This window comes from Corvus brachyrhynchos, unplaced genomic scaffold (assembly GCF_000691975.1).
Source record: "Corvus brachyrhynchos isolate BGI_N302 unplaced genomic scaffold, ASM69197v1 scaffold56, whole genome shotgun sequence".
Classification (NCBI taxonomy): Eukaryota; Metazoa; Chordata; class Aves; order Passeriformes; family Corvidae; genus Corvus; species Corvus brachyrhynchos.
Window position 1 is genome coordinate 10,712,845 of NW_008238664.1, and position 18,601 is coordinate 10,731,445.

The 18,601-nt window shown below is 39.8% G+C and overlaps 1 protein-coding gene across 1 annotated transcript in view; it reads right to left on the reverse strand.

Moving 5' to 3' along the window:
• PLXNC1 (plexin C1) overlaps positions 1–18,601 on the reverse strand; it is a gene marked incomplete at its 5' end in the record, with an annotated part of 68,403 nt that overhangs the window by 34,766 nt on the left and 15,036 nt on the right. Inside the window, 8 exons of the mRNA XM_017737757.1 lie at positions 108–195; positions 1,459–1,638; positions 3,355–3,494; positions 7,914–7,967; positions 8,089–8,164; positions 9,541–9,610; positions 12,978–13,122; positions 14,129–14,243. Coding sequence (XP_017593246.1) covers positions 108–195; positions 1,459–1,638; positions 3,355–3,494; positions 7,914–7,967; positions 8,089–8,164; positions 9,541–9,610; positions 12,978–13,122; positions 14,129–14,243 — 868 coding nt within the window. The remainder of the gene's footprint in view (positions 1–107; positions 196–1,458; positions 1,639–3,354; positions 3,495–7,913; positions 7,968–8,088; positions 8,165–9,540; positions 9,611–12,977; positions 13,123–14,128; positions 14,244–18,601) is intronic.

An 18,601-nucleotide genomic window follows, 5' to 3' on the forward strand; every position in this document is an offset into this window, starting at 1 on the left:
GTGCCTGCAAGTGGTTGGAAATTACTGAGATCTCCTCAAACCTTAGGAACAAAACTTAATGCATTAAGAGACCTCTATTTGGTATTATAAAGGAGATTCAGACTTACTGTGAGGTTTGATCTCTGGTCATCTGAAATAATCACACTGTCCACCACATTAAAATTTCTACCAGTTGTAGTAATTTTGCGACCACCACTGCAAAAAAAACAAAACAAAACAAAAATGTGTGGAGGAAGGGAGGTTAATATTATCTGTTTGCTCACAGACATGTCCTGCCTTAAGGTTTCAGCTGTGAATAAACTACTCGTGTGCATTTTGCTTTGGTAGCCGACAACATAATAAAGTCAAACTGCAGAACAAGATAAACTGAGCTATACAGTGCACTTCCACCCCTTCCTTGTAATCTAATGGTAAATACTTTTGCTACCCCAAAACCACATGACTGCATACACATGTTTACTCCTTTTCAGGGACTCTCTACCTCGTTTTTTATTTATGCAGCCAAAGAACTAGACCACGATTTAATATTCCGCCTTGAAGAAAGAGCATCATGGTATTTCACTGCCCCAGGGCATTAAGCCCCTGCCTGTGCTTAATTCTTGCCTTCTTCAGGGCAAACCCATCGTGCCAGGCACCTCACAGGAAACATTCTCAGCAGCATTCAGACCATCTGTCTCAGCACACAATGGTGCTTCTGTCTGAGGGCTCTGGCTCACAATCTCTGCTGAACAGAGTTGGAGTGGTTTAAGGTATTATTAATTTCCAGCTGCCTGAGCTGCCTCTCACCTGGAGATGAGGGCATGCATCCTGGCTGCTCAGCTGCCAGCCCAACCCATTACCTGAAATCTTTACTTGACAAGATATCAGATTCTGAATATGAAAGCAGGTAAGAACTGTGAAAGCAGAGGAGCAGGTGGAAAGCTGTGCTGGAGAAAATCTTAAAAACCACCCTGTAAGTCTTTCACCAGATCTGTGAGTCTCCCACAAAACACAGCAAATGCTTGAAAAAGGCTCTTTTGGCTTTAGGGAATCATATTGTAAAGCAAGTCTGTGTACGTCACTGCAGTGAGGATTATTTTCCCTTCGCTTCCAATCCACTGATACTTTATACTGTTTCACGGATGAAAGCTATATTAGCATCAAGAAATCAAAGTTAATCTGAGTTAGAATGGTAGAGTGCTACCCATATTTTGGGTTTAGCTTTAGCAGGAATAAACTACTTCTGACTTCTATAAAGGAGACTTGAGGTGGGCAGAAGAAGTCTACAGAACCCATCTTGCAGCTACTACGACCCTATCTGTTAAATCACTTCACAGGCCTTAATTCATCCAACACAACAGGTTACAGCAGTCTTCCAAGTTTGCTTCAGCTGCAGTCTGTCCAAGGAAGAAGGCTCATATTGGCTCAGTGCAACTACATATGAAAAAATACATAAAAGGTATAGAAAGACAAACTTACCTGATCCAGGAGGTATTTGGTGTAATTCTATAACATGATGGCAGAGAAACATAATGCAGGGTCATTGGTGGTGAACATTTTTTCCCATTAGCCTGGATACATATACTTTTGGCCTCTTTACGTGTTGGTGGGAGAGCAAATGTCATTTGTGTATCATTTAGCACATTTCTAACTTTAATACTGGAGAAGAAAGAAAACAGACAAACACTGAAACACAGACGCCACTCATTGGTGTTACTACACGAAGCCTATAAGCTACAGCAAGTGATAAAGAGAAAAGAGAACTGAATCTCTGTCTGAGCTGCCAGATGGAGGTGGAAAGAGAGTAGGGAGTTGAACAGACAAAGTAGGGCATCTTTTGAATGAAGTTGCTATGTGACACAATAATCACAGAAAACAGTATAGATAATTGGCCCTGGGATGAGGCTGTGTAATGCAATGTGTGATTTTGCTGTTTACTATGTACTTCTCTGTGCTACCAGCATGGTCCATGAGCTAGTCAAGAATGAGAATCTTCATTTTCCTTTTCTTTCTTCTTTTTCTTTCTCTTTCCTCCCATTTTTTCACTCCCTCCTCTTTCTACTTTCTGTATTCCCCTCCTTTTCCCCTTTTTTTTTCTGTGGTCCCCTGAAAATTAATGGTTGAAGCAAAAATTGAACACCACCTTTTCAAGAGCTAGCTATGTAAAATGGGCTTTGTAATCACAGGCAGCCATTGCAGCTGCACCTGAAAATAACTGATTCAGAATAAGACTGCCTCATTATCTAGGGGCTTATACTGTGTGATCGTCAACAGAGAAAAACAGGAGCTGTTGCACAAGAGATTTCCTTCCCTGGCATGGTGTGAGGAGCCAAGGTTGTCGGAGGCATGTGGAGGAGAGGTGCACACGTGCCACATGCAGGAGGCAACTAGAAGAAGCCTTGTCTCTGGGAGGACTTCGCCGGGCAACACGTCCCATGAGGCAGGCGGTAGGAGACACTGTAGAGGGGCTTCTCCCATCAGGTCGTGAAGAGGTCTCTACCAATGGACGGCAAAGAAAGGCTGGATTGGGCCAATTGTTCCCTGTCCTCGGTCGGACTTTGGGGGGCATGGCTGTATAAAAACCAACTGCATTGCTGCTCCCTGGGGGCATTTGCTACTGTTCTCTGCTCCTGCTCGCTCCCTCCTTTGGCCTGGCCCCAGCCTGCCTTCTGGCTCTCCTGCCCTCGCTGGCTCGCCCTCACACCTGTCCAGCCTTCCTGTGCCCCTGACTGCTGCCTTGCTGCTGCGGGTAACGCCCTCTTCTGCTCTCTGTCCCCTCTCTCTCTGCTCTCCCCTATCCCTTTTCCATTTTCCTCTCTTCTTTGCTGTCTCCTCCAGGCGTCTTTCGCTCGGGCAACTCCTTTTCCTTCTCCTTTTTGTTATCAATAAACGGCTCTCAGATACAGTGTTTGCCTCGTTTGGCTTCATTCCGCTCCCGACCATCCATTTTTAAAAGAACTCTCCGCAGTTCCCCACAGTGGAACGCGAAACATAGTGTCTGTGCTTTACAAGCAGAATCCTAGAATATATGAGGAATATTTTGAAGCAGAGGAGATTCAAACAGAAGCTGAGGCTTTCCTGTGACCTAACTTCTTGGTGCCTGCTAGAAGGCACAGAGAGCCACGGGTACAAAACTGTCCTACTGCCACTGAGAGAACTGACCACCCATCCATCCCCTGTACTGTACTCAAACACCAAACTCATTTCCACCCTTTGGTAATTTAAAGTGGAAGTGTAACTAAAGGAGTGCAGAGCATCCCCTGCTCTGCTGAGGAGAGGCACATGACAACTATTCACACAACCATACTGCTAGAGCAAAATGGATATAATTTTCACCATGCAAAGTAAATAGTATTATTTTTCAGTTTAACTCACACGTCTGGTTTACAGCCAGTGATTCCAGTCAGTATCAGTTTTATGCCTGATGCACGTGTAAAGTTTTCTCCTTTGACTGTTATTTCACTTTTGCCTAATGTAGAAATCCACAAAGGTTCAATGGATTGAATGCTGATATGCTATTAGGAAACAAAGCAAAACAAGATCTGGTTATGAAAAGGCTGGGCAGATTAGGCAACAGATGTAAAAACAACCACCACTCGGGAATGCAGATTTTATGGCACTGGGATACATTTTTATTAATCATTTCAAATCCTGTTAAACTTAATCCTGAGAAGTACTGTCAATCACAACTTCATTACAAGCCAAATATTTTTACCTACATATTTTATATTTCAATTTATCTCATAACAAAGTTGCCCAAAAGAATCACAGTCTGACATGCTGGAAGGTAGGTATCATAAAAACACAGCTTGAAATGATACATTTCATGTGACCCCTGAAGAACTAAAAAACAAGGCAAGACAAAACCCATGGTGCTGTCACTATGAGAGATCAGAAGAACAAATGAAGGCATCTTTTGTGACCCGAAAAGGGGAAGCAGGGTCAAATCCTCGAATGAAAATTTGAGAAAGCACCCCAGAATTAGCTTTACTAGAAAGCCTTTTCGAAGTCATACATAGAACTAAAGATACAAAACAACTGCAGGGGAGTTTTTTGGTATCTCATTTTTATGCTACGAAGTTCTCCAGCATTTAAAAATAACCCTAGTTTGCTCTGATGTTGTTACAGTCTTGCAGAAAAACTGTGCTTTTCTTTGTATTTACTTTTTCTAACTTATGCTACTGAGCAAGAAGAGATATTTTTTCCCTACTGTATTCACTTGATACTTTTGACAGGATCTCATGTTTAATCAGTTTTGCTTCTTCCCCAGTTTTATAATCACACAGACGATTTCCTCTCCGCCTATCTTTCAGACAACAAACTGAAACATTCAAAAAAAACAGGAAAATACGCATGTGAAACCACAAACTGTTTGGGACCTTCTCAGGCAAACGATTTTTGGCTTACCTTTAGACTGCCTATACTACTAGTTTAAATTGAGTTTTTAGAGCAGTGTGATTATCCTGATTTTTGCTGTGCACCTGTGGACATATCCACTGGGCAGTTCAGTCTTCCTGACCCTGTTAGGGGTGCTGGTGCAAAGCCTCTAGGAAAGTCCATCCCACAGGTTTTTCTCGCCACTAATCTTATCATGTACCCAAAACAGCACTAATACTTTGGGCTGGTAGCCTGAGGGGACCATCAGAGTCACAACACCATCCTCTGCAAACACAACTCTGACCATTTCAAAAGGTCCTGGCACATTGTCCCCAAATGCTACCATGGTTCACTGAATGCTGGAGCACTCCAGAGCAAATGAGGGATCTGTCACCACTGATTGAAAGCTGCAACTTGTGCCTTAGAAAAGGCCATAGGGTGCAAAGGCTGGGGCCAGAGGGTCTGCAAAAGGGCCTCCAAGATGACCTCTCATATGGATAATAGAGAAAGGCAAAGGAAATCCCTCACAAACAGCCTGAGGGGAAAAATTCACTCCCACGGTCATCTGGAAATCAGTTTAATCCTTGGGACAGGACAACTGAAGCAGAAATCTAAGAGATTAAAGGCAGAAAACCACTGGTGCTTTTCTTCACCTGTATCCTGTCCTTCTGCCTGTGTCCAACCTCCAGTGCACCAAGGACAGTCAATATCCTCACACAAATCCAGAAGCCCAATACCACAGAAAGGAACAAAACACTGCTTTGGGTTCTCACTGGTAACCACCAGGGAGCCCTGAAACACCAGAATACCACAGTATCACACAAACACATGGAAATCCCCCAGAGTGCATCAGGGCGGTGAACCCCCGTGAGGGAAATGCCAGGCATCCCTTGCTCAGGGGTGCAGCGGCACGCTGTGGTGCTTCAGGGCTCCCACTGGTCTCTCTGCCAGACACCACACACCACTGAGTGCTTCAGATTAACTTGCCTTGCTTCTTTTCTTACACTATGAAGAAATCACAGAAAGAACTATTCAGTTAGAAAGTTTCAGTCCCCTCTGAAATCATACCTTTCCTGAGGCTACACAGCACAGACTCCCTCTCGGCATCCTGCCTTGGCCTCATGGAGTCAGTACAGTCACAACACTGAGGTAAAATGGCCCCAGCTACTTGAGAGTCCAATTCCCACCCAGCTTGACTGCCATAATCTGCAACACTTGCCTCAGCAGCAAAAGAAACCCTGAACTCCCTCACTAAAAGCAGGAAGGACCTAATGTCCTGACTGGGGTCTGCAGTGCTCATTTCCCCAGTGCCAGAGAGCCACTGACCTTCCAGTTGCTACGTGGCAGGGGGAGCAATGCCCAGTAGCAAGAGAGGCCACAGCAGAGAGGCAGATGGATATTTATAAAAATCACTAGCTGTGAGGCATGTAATGAAAGCATAAACATGCAAAGAGACATACAGAAAGCATGCACCAGGTCCTCAGGTAATGTAAATCAGCACAGCCCTGTCAGCTTCAAAAGAGTTCCATATTTCTGAGCTGCAGCCTCCTCCCCCCTCCCCTGGACAGCGCAACGCTTCCCTGGAGCTGTGTGAACTGTGGCAGCCACATCCTCAGAGGTGTGGTTAGCATGGCTCAGAGGCAGCAGCAGCAGGTTAAGCAGTGTCTGCTACCCTGGGGAGTCCCTCTCTGGCACAGCCCCTCCTGAATTGGTAACACAGGGCCCCGACGAACGGGATTGGGGAACCGGCCCAGACAAAAAATAACCTGCTGCAAAATAACAGTTATTTCCAGCCAAATCAGTTCCCTAGCCAAGCGTACTCAATCCAACCACTCCAACTGCTGCACTGGCACAGGGAGGGGGAAGGTGCATGCATAGAAACCAGCAGCTGGAGTCAGGAGGAGGGCTGGGGCTGGCACTGAAAAAAAGTATATTAATCTAAATGCTCAGCTGGGGTTGTGGGAAAACACAAATCCTCTTTCTCCACTCTCCAGTATGTTCTCCTTAAAGCACAAGCAGTCAAAGGAGAGCAGGATTTCAAATGCAATTTCAAGCTCTCTGAATGGATCAATCACTTCTAAATAAACATCTGCCTTTGCACTGCCTCTGGTGCTTTCACTGCCTTGTCCATCACTGTCTTTCCAAGATAAGGCATGTGGAAGAAAGCCATCTCCCAGGCAATTCCAACTATTTACCAATGTCAAATTAATGCATTTGGAAGCAGAGCAAAGAAGAATTTCTTCTGTTCTTTCACCAGACATAATGCTTTAAATCAAATCCAGAATATTAATGCTCAGAAGCACAAGTTATTACAATCCCACTCGTCTCTGTGAAAAACAAGATGTATTTTGTTTAAGAAACATCAGCTGAGCAGCTGAATTTAAGAGGTAATCCCTGTCTTCAGAGGTACAAGTTTGGGTAGTTCTAATGAAACATTTAGAGAGAAGAACACAGTCACTATTTATAACAACTATGCATCACTCACGAAAAGCAGAAACCAAAAAGTGTAGGCAGCAAATCTCTATGTACTTACTCATCAGTCAAATTTCTCTCCACTACTCATTTCTTTCCTAACACCTGCATGTCATAAGCAACCACTGATAAAAAGATCACTCAGTTTTATGAGAAAATAAAACCATTTTTGTTCCATAAAGAATGAAGGGATAACCTCGTGGTTAAAGGGCTGACCTACAAAGCAGAAGGTTAAAGGGCTGGCCTATGAGCCAAGTCATTTAGATTGTATGCAAACATACAGTCTATACGAATTCTATAGAGAATTCAGTAACCAGATCCAGCAGGTACTTTGGCAGCACTAGTGACACTTCTTCCTTCCCAGTGATCCAGCTTGTGTGGATCCATCTCCAGTTTTGTCTACAGCCTAGAAACAAGGAAAATTCTTCTGAAAGTGTGAACTAGAGATTTACTAACACCCATGGATTTCAGTTCCTGGACTCATCCTCTAGCCACTTCTCTGTTATGCAGAAACTGGGTGGCACATCCTCCTCTTCCTTCTGCTCCCCTGGCAGCTATGTTTCAGGAGAAGCTGTGATCTGGCTGCATAAAAATGAGGAAGAGGCTTGAGACTCTGAAGCCTAGTTTCCCAGAGTTGTCTGTGACAGCAGAACTCAAACATGCTGCTAAGTCTAGGTAAGATATTAAGCCTGAAATGTTCTCCTTTTTTTTGTTGTTGTTGGTCAGCTTATGTGTTCCAGCCCTCAGCATGCTGGCTCCTGTGGAGTGACTAAATACAGCATACAGGGACTTTGGCATTTAAAGCAAAGTTGTAAATACTGCATCTAGCGGTAGGCACACGACAATTGCAGTGTTCACTGTCTCAGTGCCTGAATCTGAAACACAAGTTTTTGCTGGTACCTTTTAACACCAACAGAGCACTAAGAAAAAAATAGTATCAATCCAAATTCTGCATTACCTTCCTTTGTAACTGACTGCCTCCTCATCCATATCTCTATTCTTTCTGCAAACTCCTCTCATTTTAAATAAATTTCTCCCCCAACCTGGAGAGCCTTAATAACACTGATCTTAAAACACTAACTAACCTCTGTTTTCTGTGCAGTGGTGATCCTCTTGGAAGCAGTTGCATTGCAATCATCCTGGAAAAAAAATAAGCATTTCTCCATGTCAGGATAAAAAAGAGACAGATTGCTGCTCAGATGTAAAAAATACAAGGAAAAGGCATCACAGGGGATTCCAATTTTCCCCAACAAACTTCACCTGGCAGGTGGTGGCAGGAGAGACACGTATCCATTCACAGCTGGCACACTCACCCTTGTGTATACACCGTGAGCAGCTGGTAACACAGAAACAGAGTTTTTGTAAGACACAGGAACTCAATCTAGATTCAGTCATGAATGTCAAATTTCAAGTGACAGACAAAAAAGCGTAAACCCAAGAGAACAACCAAGCAAACATGTAATGAAATGGGAAAATTTTCGTTTACCCTCCAAGCCTATTGTTCTGCTGTACTTATTCTGAGAAGAAATTTAGTATGAAATACAATCTGTATTGAGATGCTGAGAGTCGTTAATTTCAAAAAAAATCAGGAAGCAGAGGAAACACTTTGGGTTACATTTTACTGTGATTTAGTCCAGTACATGAGTGGCCAGGTAGTACTTTTTAAACATAAAAGGGCAGAAAACCATCACTGATTTTTTTCCAGCTTGTCTGAACCTCTGTTCCATGTGTGTAGTGCTGGCAAGTATTGCCAGTTTGCTGTTGCCTTCCTCTACCAAAAAATATGCCTGTTGGGAGACTAGTTTGTCCCTATCTTGCTTTGCAATGCCTCTATCAATACGGAAGAGAGCCAAGAGCAGCACAGTCCCTCTCCACACATGCTGAGAAATGCTCTGATTTAGAGAGAGACAGCTCCTTCCCCATGTTCCTCCAGGGACAGGGAAGTGATGTGCCACTTCCCAAAAAGCAAGAGGTCAATTTCATCCCAGGTTCTTATGATTAGCCTTTTTGCATAGCAGAGGAGCATTCTGAATGGAAACACTGTAGTTACCTACAGCATATATTAGCCAGATCTTTCTAAGTATTAACAACCACCTAGCATAAGGTGTTAGGCCATGTGCTGGGCATGAATGTTTCCTCTACCAGGTCTCAACAAAGAGTCTGAAAAAGAATGTGTACAGAAGAACAGGTATTCATTATTCCTATTAGCAGATTAGATGTTACTCTCTGGTTTAATTATATTCATGTTACCTGTGGACCATATTTAAATTGCATCTGGGTCTAATTTAAAACAGCTTCACAAAGTGATTTTAAAGAATCTCTTGACTCCTCTAATCTAGGCCTTATACTGAGTACCAAGGGCCCACCTTCTACCCAAGGACAAAAAGGATTTTAATGTCATTGTGACATCCTTTATTATCTCTTCAGGCACTTGTCATAAATTCAGTCATTGTAATGACTCTCCTACAGTTAGTTTCCAGGGTCCCATTAAATAAGAGAGTCATCAGAAGAAGTAGCTTTTTAAGGGGGAAAAAAAAAGAGAAGGAGGAAGAAGTGGGCCAAGAAAACGGATCTGCCTATCTTTAGTGAAATGTAGTTCCTTGATAAATACAAAAAAAAAAAAAAAAAAAAAAAAAGATGAATGACTTCAGTCACTTTCCCACACACACACATCAACCCCACAGTGAACTTTAAGAAGAACCAGGCTCTTACTTTTTCAACTGAAATGTTTGTGTGATATTCCAAGAGCTTGAGGACAATGACGCTTCGAGAACTAGACAATCTGGAAAAATGTACATGTTAGGTATATGCTGGATATTACAAGAAATAACTGTTTAAAAATAATTTGAGTTGAAAACTCAAACGAGCTGTTATGTACTTGGTATGCACCTTCTCTCATACATCCACTCACACTTTTGACTGATAAAAATAACCAGATTTTGTCCTTCCACAGCACTCGTCAGCTGAGTTATGCCAAGGCTTTATACACACATTAATTAAGCTTGATGCCACCACCACATGACAAATAAAAGCAATGTTATTGTCAGGATACAGATAAGGAAATGCTACCATGAAATAGGGATGTAAAATCATCTCTCAAAAAGCACACAGTGATATGTACTGTGGTATAGCCAGACCCCCAATTCAAGTCTTCTAACACAACAGACTGTTCTAATGCAAGAGACCCCACCATACCATACTTCTCTCTCTTTCTGTCTCACAGACTTGGTTTCAGAGTCTCCTTTTGTAATCTATGCAGTAGCAATTTTCATCCTATTTAAATCTTTTATGATTGCATGAGTCAATTTGCCATTATTTCAGCTAGCAATTACTATACCAACAATTCACTGGCAGCTGCGGTATGAAAGAGTATCTTCTCTTATGAGCAGAATACCACATCGAACAGTAGAATTAGATATATACCACTTAAGCCATGGTCTCTTTCATCTGTGTGCCTGCAGATGTGCAGTCTGTGAAATGAATGGCTGCCTAAGATCAAATGAAACCCATGTTTGCAGACTTCTCTGACTTCTCTATGCTAGAAAGTAGCTAGCTTTTTAATCCAGGAAAGTTACACAGATTTTAAGTATATCTGTCTTGCAAAGGTAGAGAAACCTTTGTCTTTATCACAGGCTGGCTTGTTCAGATGAAAGCCAGCTTTGGCTACATCTACATGGTTAAATCAGAGATATCTCCTACCTCCACATGGCAGCATGGCCCTTGGGTGCTCACTGCAAAGGTCACCTGAACTGCCTGTTAGAAACAGCCCTTGGGACTGACCATTTGTATGATCAAACACCTTAATAAATGGATAGCAAAGAGTCTGACTTTAATGGTATTTTATTGTTTAAAGATGTGGATGACTACAGACAGACATTCTGAAATCCTTCATCAACCACTTATTTGCATCTCCAGAAATCTACTTATCTGCAGAAATCTGACATGTTGACACACAACTGCCTAAATCACTTGCCTACATGTCTCAAGCCATGAACTACAGAAAAAGTAAAATACTCCTAGTATTTTACTAGGAGTAGTAAGTAAAAGTAAGGAATTTATCTCCTTCTGGCAGAGCTTGTCTTTTCTTTTAAGCTTGTATAAATACTTTAAAAACAACACTGTCAAATATGCTTTCCTGGTTCTGTCTGTGTTGGAATTAATGGAACCTATTATTTTCTATATGGTCTGGGCTGACCTTTTAAAATGCATTAGACTGCACTGAATAGCAGGTATTTTCAAAATGTTTTTTCCAGGAAATGATATCTAAAGGACTTTTGCAAGTGCATCCTCTTGTGGAACTGAGGTCACTTTAGAGGAGATACCACAAATAGTCAGTGTTACTTCACTCTTGAATTATCCACTAAGACACTGCAGCTCATAGGAGCAGGTGAGTGGCAGGAATACCAGCAGGCACAAGCCAACCTCACAGCCTTCTGGTTAACACTGTCAAAGGGCTCATTTCTGGCACAAAGCACAGGCAAGGTGAGATGGCTTCCAAAACACTGTTCTCTGAAAACCTGCTAATGGAGTTAAGAGAAAGCTTTAGTCTGTGAAGACACAGAAGCAAACAATATACTCCATAATTACATGAAAACATGGCTTTTGGGACTGGGTCAATAAAGGACATTTCCCTCTTAAAAATCCACCAATAGTGTTTACTAAAGACAGCTTAATAGATCAAAATACTCATGGATATCACTCCAGCTGTCACCTTCTAGTGACAGTCCTTCCTCCTCAATTACCAGCGCTGGACTGGAACTTGACACAACACTTCTATGATGCTGGAGGAGTTTTTCCCATACAGCCTCCTCAGATCAAAATATTCCAAGGAACTTCCTTCAGGGACAAGGGTCCCTGAGAGAGAGAGCTCTTTGTAGCACTAAGCTCTTCAGAACAACAGGTCCTTGAAAATACTTGGTAACATTTAATTCCTCTTCCTACACAAAGGTTTTATATGAGAATCAGATTCTCATAATTTGGGCTATGTTATCAAGGAAGAGATAGAGGCAAGGCATTTATCTGAACTATCTGTTTCCTCTTCAGGTCACTTAAGAACATGTGGTATCCCTTGTGTTTGCTATCTGTTTTTTAGTTTAGATTAGAACTCTCTCATTCTAACATAAACAGCTTTAAGAAGTTATAAGGCCAATCTCTATTAAAAAAGTTTTGTGCTTCTATACAGACTCTTGAAGAAATGCAAAGGGGATGTTTCCCTGCTATTAGTCAAATAAGACTCCACTGTGAAGGATTATGATCTGATTCTTGAGACCAAAGCCTAAAGAACAGCTCAAAAGTCTAGACGTTCAGTAATTTACCACCTCATTCTAGAACTTGTAGCTGTCCATTAGATACACAAACCAGATCACAAGCATCACACATCCAATACAAACTGCTCAGGTATCTAACTCTGAGAACCATTGATGAACAAAGTAGTATAAGAATTATTGCAAAATGATTCAACCAATAATTCAGAAGGAGGAATGAAATCAAGTCAAAAGTATGTACCCATCAAATTGCCCCTGAACCATGCATTTTTCTGCTAATCCTCTACATTGGACAATCACTTTCTCACAGTGTCTCAGGCTGCAACAGTTAATTAAATGTTAAGATTATTTATTGTACAGACATTCATAATTAGATTCTCCTTTTATTTATGCCACTACAGTTTCTTGCAAAAACAAATTCTGTTTGCAGATTAGAGAAGAGTTAAGATGGGTTAATTTGTCAAGGCAAAGCACTAGACCAACATTGCTTCCATTGCTCCAGCCAGCTTGGAGTGCCTGCATTAATGCAGTCCCTGCATTAATCTTAAGCTTCCTTAGACAGTTATTAATGACACCATGTAAATAAATATTCTGCTAATGCTAAAGCACTGCAGTGCCACAGGGTCAACTGAAGAAGCTGCTTCCAGCCACAGGGTAATGTGTGTTAGTACTTCTGCAAAGGATTCCATATTAACAGAACTTTAATCACCAAGAACAGTGTGAGTATACTCAAATCATGTGACAAAATATGAATTATTTTTCTTCAATGAAATTTAACAAAAAGCACTATGTACTTTCACACTCACTAGGCGTGTATTTATGTAGTACTCCCCAGTATTAAAGGACAGTGAATAAGCATTAAATACATATAATAGTAAAACATACCATTATCAGTTATCATCGGAGTGGTTAGATTGCAGAAACAGGATGAGTTTTTCAGCACTACATTTTCATAAAATGTTTCAACAGCTGTTACAATTTTTATCATACAGAAAGTAAGGATTTTGCTTACATTTGCAGTCACAACAACCTATAAAACAATAAAAACAAGAATACAACAGGGGGTTTTTGTTATACTTGCTAAGTCATCACTTTGTCGTTACAGAAAATGACAAACTATGAAATGCACAAAGCGAAAATTTTTGTGGTGGAAGCAGACAATTCACTAGGTAAACTCTCAAAGGAGAGTGACTTTCCCAGCTGAAGAAGCAATACAGGAAGAATTCTGAAAGTAACAGCATTGCTTACTTCCACAAATTAAATGGATCTGTACAGTATGTTAGCAAGTAATCTTAAATAGTTTTGGATTTTAAAACTAGAATTTTGCTGTGAGTGTTATATGCTGTTATATTCCCTTAAAAATATTTAAGTAAGAATGTACAGATCTTCACAGAGAGATCGTTTGCATCCATAACCAAAGGGCACTTAATTATGGAACAGAACTTATATTGTAATGAATTATCCTTTGTTTCTGGCTGAGACTGCTTTACAAATATGATTGCATTAGTGTATTCAATCAGGAAATCAGAAACAATAGCGTGCAGATTAAGAGGCCAGTCACAATAGTTGATAATCAAATATGCAAGGCTGTGTGTGCTGTGAACAGATAGAGAGTAAAGACTAATATCAAGCACTTACAAATTTGCGTTAGCATATGTGTCCCAGTGAATGTTTTCTAACTTGTTACAAAGCTCAGGACTTCCATACTGCACTTGATATATAGTTACTGGGAATATTAAAATAGCTGATACAGTGATACAATGGAAACATCGCCTTTGTCAGCATAGTGAATATTTGAATTTTTGACTTAACATCATGAAGTATAGCTTCAGGGTAAGTTTCATAGGAGAGGAAGAGAACATCTATCTAATTCACACATTCAACTTACTGAGACTTCCAAGATATTTGCCAATTGTTGGGGTAAGAGGAACTAATATATGGAACATGGTGACAAAAGAAGGTAAGCTGCAATAAGCAACAACATCACACATTTTAGGTCACAATAAACAAACACACATAAAACTGGGTGTACATACCTGATATTTGGCAGGGAAACTTAGCAGGATTTTCAGATCTTTATCAGGTGCATGTGAAATGTTATACCAACCATTTATGCTGTTTGAATGTGTACAATTTTCTTTTAATGTGCACCTAAAAGTATACATAAAATTATACTAGCCTCCTTCTCGTGCCTTTGACTTCAGACACTGTACTTCAACTTATTTAAAGTTATTGATTTTTTACAGGAACATTATTGATTTTTTTTTTACAGGAATATGGTTATAACTACAAAAAGCTTCAGGAAAACAATCAGTAAAATCTTCTGCTTATCAAAATAAATTACAATGCATTGATATATGCTCGAGGGTCTTGTTTAAGTCAATGGGACTCAAGCAAGTACTAGAAGCTTGGCCATTTACAGTGGAATTGGTAGCCTGGGATGGAATTCATCATCCCCAATTTGATTGCTTCACTGTACAGCTCTAGATCCGATCCCCCCACTGACCCCCAACCCCACTCTGCACTCTCTGGGGGAGAAATACGTTCTTTAGGGTACAATTTCCCTACCCTGTTTTAGACATTGATACAAAAATGACATGAACCACACTATAAACTGCTTGTTCTCTCCAGAGGGTGTAAGAAGAGATAGGAGTGAAGCTCAAATGCAGAGCTATACTACGAATGCACATAGTTGAGGAGATGCATCCTCTTCCCTGATCTCCTTTGTCATCCACTGATATCAATGGTGATCCTTCCCTTTTTTGTCAGTGCACTTGATTGAAAATACCAGATTTGAAAAGGTTCAAAATAGATTTCTCTGTCTTCAAGCATAAAATCCACTTCAGAATTAGGATAGCTCAAAGTAAATATGAATGTTAGAGATGCCAAATTGTAGGAAACAAACTGTGCAACAGAAAATTAAGGAAGAATGAGGAAACACTAGGCTATATAAGTACTACAAAGATTACACATATTAAAAACATGTTATAAGAAAAAGACAACATAGGCATACAAATTAGATGGACAATCAGCAAGTTTGAAAGGTGAATCCTTAAAATTCTGTCTGCTGTCAACAGTTAATGAACAATTCATAGATTAACTCCAAGTAATTTCGTATAGTTAGCAATTAAAGACAAGTAAGTGTTAATTGAATATATCTTAATATTTTAATACTATGATTGAATATTTATAAATAAATGTAACATTTGATAGTTTTAATCCTACTTTTCTACCAAATGTAGAAGCATGTATAGCTTCAATCATATGAACAGTGACATCTGCCTTAATGAGCCATTCCTTCACTAAAAAGCAGAAATGAGTTCACAGTTCCAAAGTATGGGCCTTTTTTATGAAGAGCTCACTGTAAAAACATATTTCACAAACAATGTGTTTTCTCCCCAGAATGAATAACATGTTCAACAAAAATACCCACCACACTCCAAAATGCCCAAAATAACCCCACAAACCTTAGAAACCATAAAGTCATCTTCTCTGCAGATCAAGATGTTGGCAATTGGAATGCAGTTAAGCACAAGGTCACTTCCTTTGTGGTCTAACTCAGGAAACTGAGTTCCTGCTGCACAAGAACCTGGTGGGGCTTTGCATCTGAATACATTCAGGTCATAATGATACTGTAATAAATTGGGACTATATATGCCTGATATATTTCAAACTAGGACAAATTACAGTCTCATTTATCTCTCTCTTCACCCTACTGAGATCACAAAGGTTCATTAGCACCACAGTTTTAGAGCCACAGAAGATGGGATCCATCATCAACAGAAGTGCATAAACCATATTCTCAGATACATATAGGTAGGTAATTTGCACTGGCAACAAAGAAAGACAGAACAAAGACATTCTACATTTTCTGACAGGGTGAGGATTATAACAGTAAAGATGCAAGGCAACACACCTGCAGTACTTGGCACTAAATAAGTGTATGCATTTCAGTGATGCTAATATTGAAATATTAAAAAATGAAACTGTTTATCAAGCTGAATATTTACAACTGTCTCAGGAAGAAGTTACTTGCTTTCTTTCACTGCCTGAGGAACACCAGCAGTGAACCTGTTTCCCTCATTTGCAAGATTTGAAGAATCTGAGAGTTTAACAGCAAAATCAGTAATGCCACCCAGGACTCAGGGTTGTGCTTGTCTTTATGTGAGGGAAAAATGCATCTTTTGTTGCTCTAAAAGCTGACCTTTAACACTCACACAGTGTGCTGTGGAGAACAGTCATTTTCACAGGAAGCAGTCACATCTGATGCCTCTCAGCATAAATTCTCAAAATTGCCCTGCACCAACCAAGATAATTCCACTCACCTAAAAATGAAATTATTCTGTAATACCACTATTTTTAGAAAATTGAAATTGATTGCAAGTACTTTGAATGAACATAACAGATAAATATTATTTGTGAACCACATGATTCTGAAAATTAACATACTGACTCAGACAACTAAGTTTGGCTTTCTTGGAAAGGTGAACTGGACCCTATACAAGTATGCAGGTATAAAGTATGAAACCCTTGGATCCATGCATAGATATGTGTACAGAGAAAAGCAGAGTCAAGATTTTTTTTTTAATATCCCACAGCAAACTAGTTCTTTATACTACTAAAGATTTCTCTACACAATTGGAACTGAGTTCCTCTTATTTCACTATGATAACACAATACTTATGCGTACTGGTTCATTTGTATTTACCTAAGTCTCTGCTTCACTAATCTTGTGATAACTACAGATCCTAACACATCTGCCTTCTCTGTCCTGCTAAAGCATACTGATTTCCCCATGGAATGAGAACATACTTTCAGACAAAGTTTTGGCTTCCTTCTTTCTCCAACATACCAACCCCTGAATGAAGTCCACAGATGTCCCACATGTTGACTACATCCAAAAGTAAGTCTGGTCATGTTAGATTACATATTGTGATGTTTCCACATGGAAATGCATGTAAAACATCAATACCTTGTACTGGAATTGTATTTCAGCATAATTCAGGTAAATCTGATTCATCTACAGAAAATCTATAAACATTAGGAGAAATTACACAACGCTAGGACTAACTGGTTTGAATAATTGCAAGTGAAAAGGAGAATTAATATATTCGTCCCTATGGAAGAAAGGGTAGAAATAGGAAGAGTAGAAATATTTTGTTTCATTTTGTTTTCACTTGCAATGAGATGCACACATTTTTTCAATAAAGGACTGGATTTTAATCCACACTGTCCTTAATATGAAGCACTAGCAGTGCTAGTAAATTTTACATAAAACTGGAGTGTGCATTTTACAGAAGATTTATTTCCCTGTAAAAGTAGAAAACATATAATTGATCTCAAAATTATTATGGAATATATTGCTTTAGTGGACACATATGGACTTTGACTAAAATACTGGCTAAAAATGTCTTCCTCTTTTCCTAAAGTTTCACTCAGAGGTCTCTCTTCACAAAACCAAATATTTAATGACATTAAGTATTTAACAGTAAAAAATTATATGGGTGTTGAACAGGATTCCTATTATAGCAATTTATTTTTTCTCCAAAAGAGTAAATTATTTCTGTTTCAATCAGACGGAAACTTTCAGTGGTTCCCCTCATAAGCAGGGGATTTACTGAGTAATAAGAGTTACTCACAATCTCTTTATAAGGTAACTAAAAGCCTGAAAAGCTTAGCACTGTAACACACACAGTTTCTAACAAGGGAGCAAAAGAGAATTGGAAGAAAACACATTACAGAATAAATACCTACTCTCTTCCAATAACTACCTTTGCAAACATAAAGTAGCAAATCTTCAGCAAAATCATGTTATCACCAAATGGATAACAAACTAAAACGGGTAGTATTAACCTTCTAAAAGAAGGCTACTAGTGGATTTCCTCAAAAATCCATCTTATAGGCACTTTTGTTTAAGGTTTTAATCACTGGAAAATTGGCATAAAAGAAGATTTACACTGTTGACATCTGCTGATGATACAGAGTTGGGAACATTAACATGCAAAGGAAGATAAGAATATCACACAGGAAAACTTGGATAACCTTGAAATGGAATGACATTTAAAAGCATGAAGTACAAGAACATGCACCTACAGCAATAAAAATCTCACAACCCGTATGTGTTATAGACTGGAAACTCATCAGTTGGAAAGACAACAAAGAAAGAGAAGGACCTGGGGGCATTATTTGATCATGGATGATTGTGGCCCATCAATGTGATGCTGTCACGAAAAAGACGTTTGTGATGCCAGAACACACTAAGGTCCTTCCTGGACAGACTGATTAAACAACATTAAGAAAGACAGCTTAAATCTCTTCTGGAACACTTTGAGAGTCCAGGCCATTCTTATTTTAAAAGGATGCATAAATTTCACAGAAGGATTGCTGGAGTGGAGGTAAGAAAGGAGTGTCTTATGTGAGAGGACCTTAATGAAGTTCACTGTTAAGGCACACCAAAATGAAAGCAAAGAGAGAGACTGCTTTCACAAAAACACTGAAGAGGTGAGTGG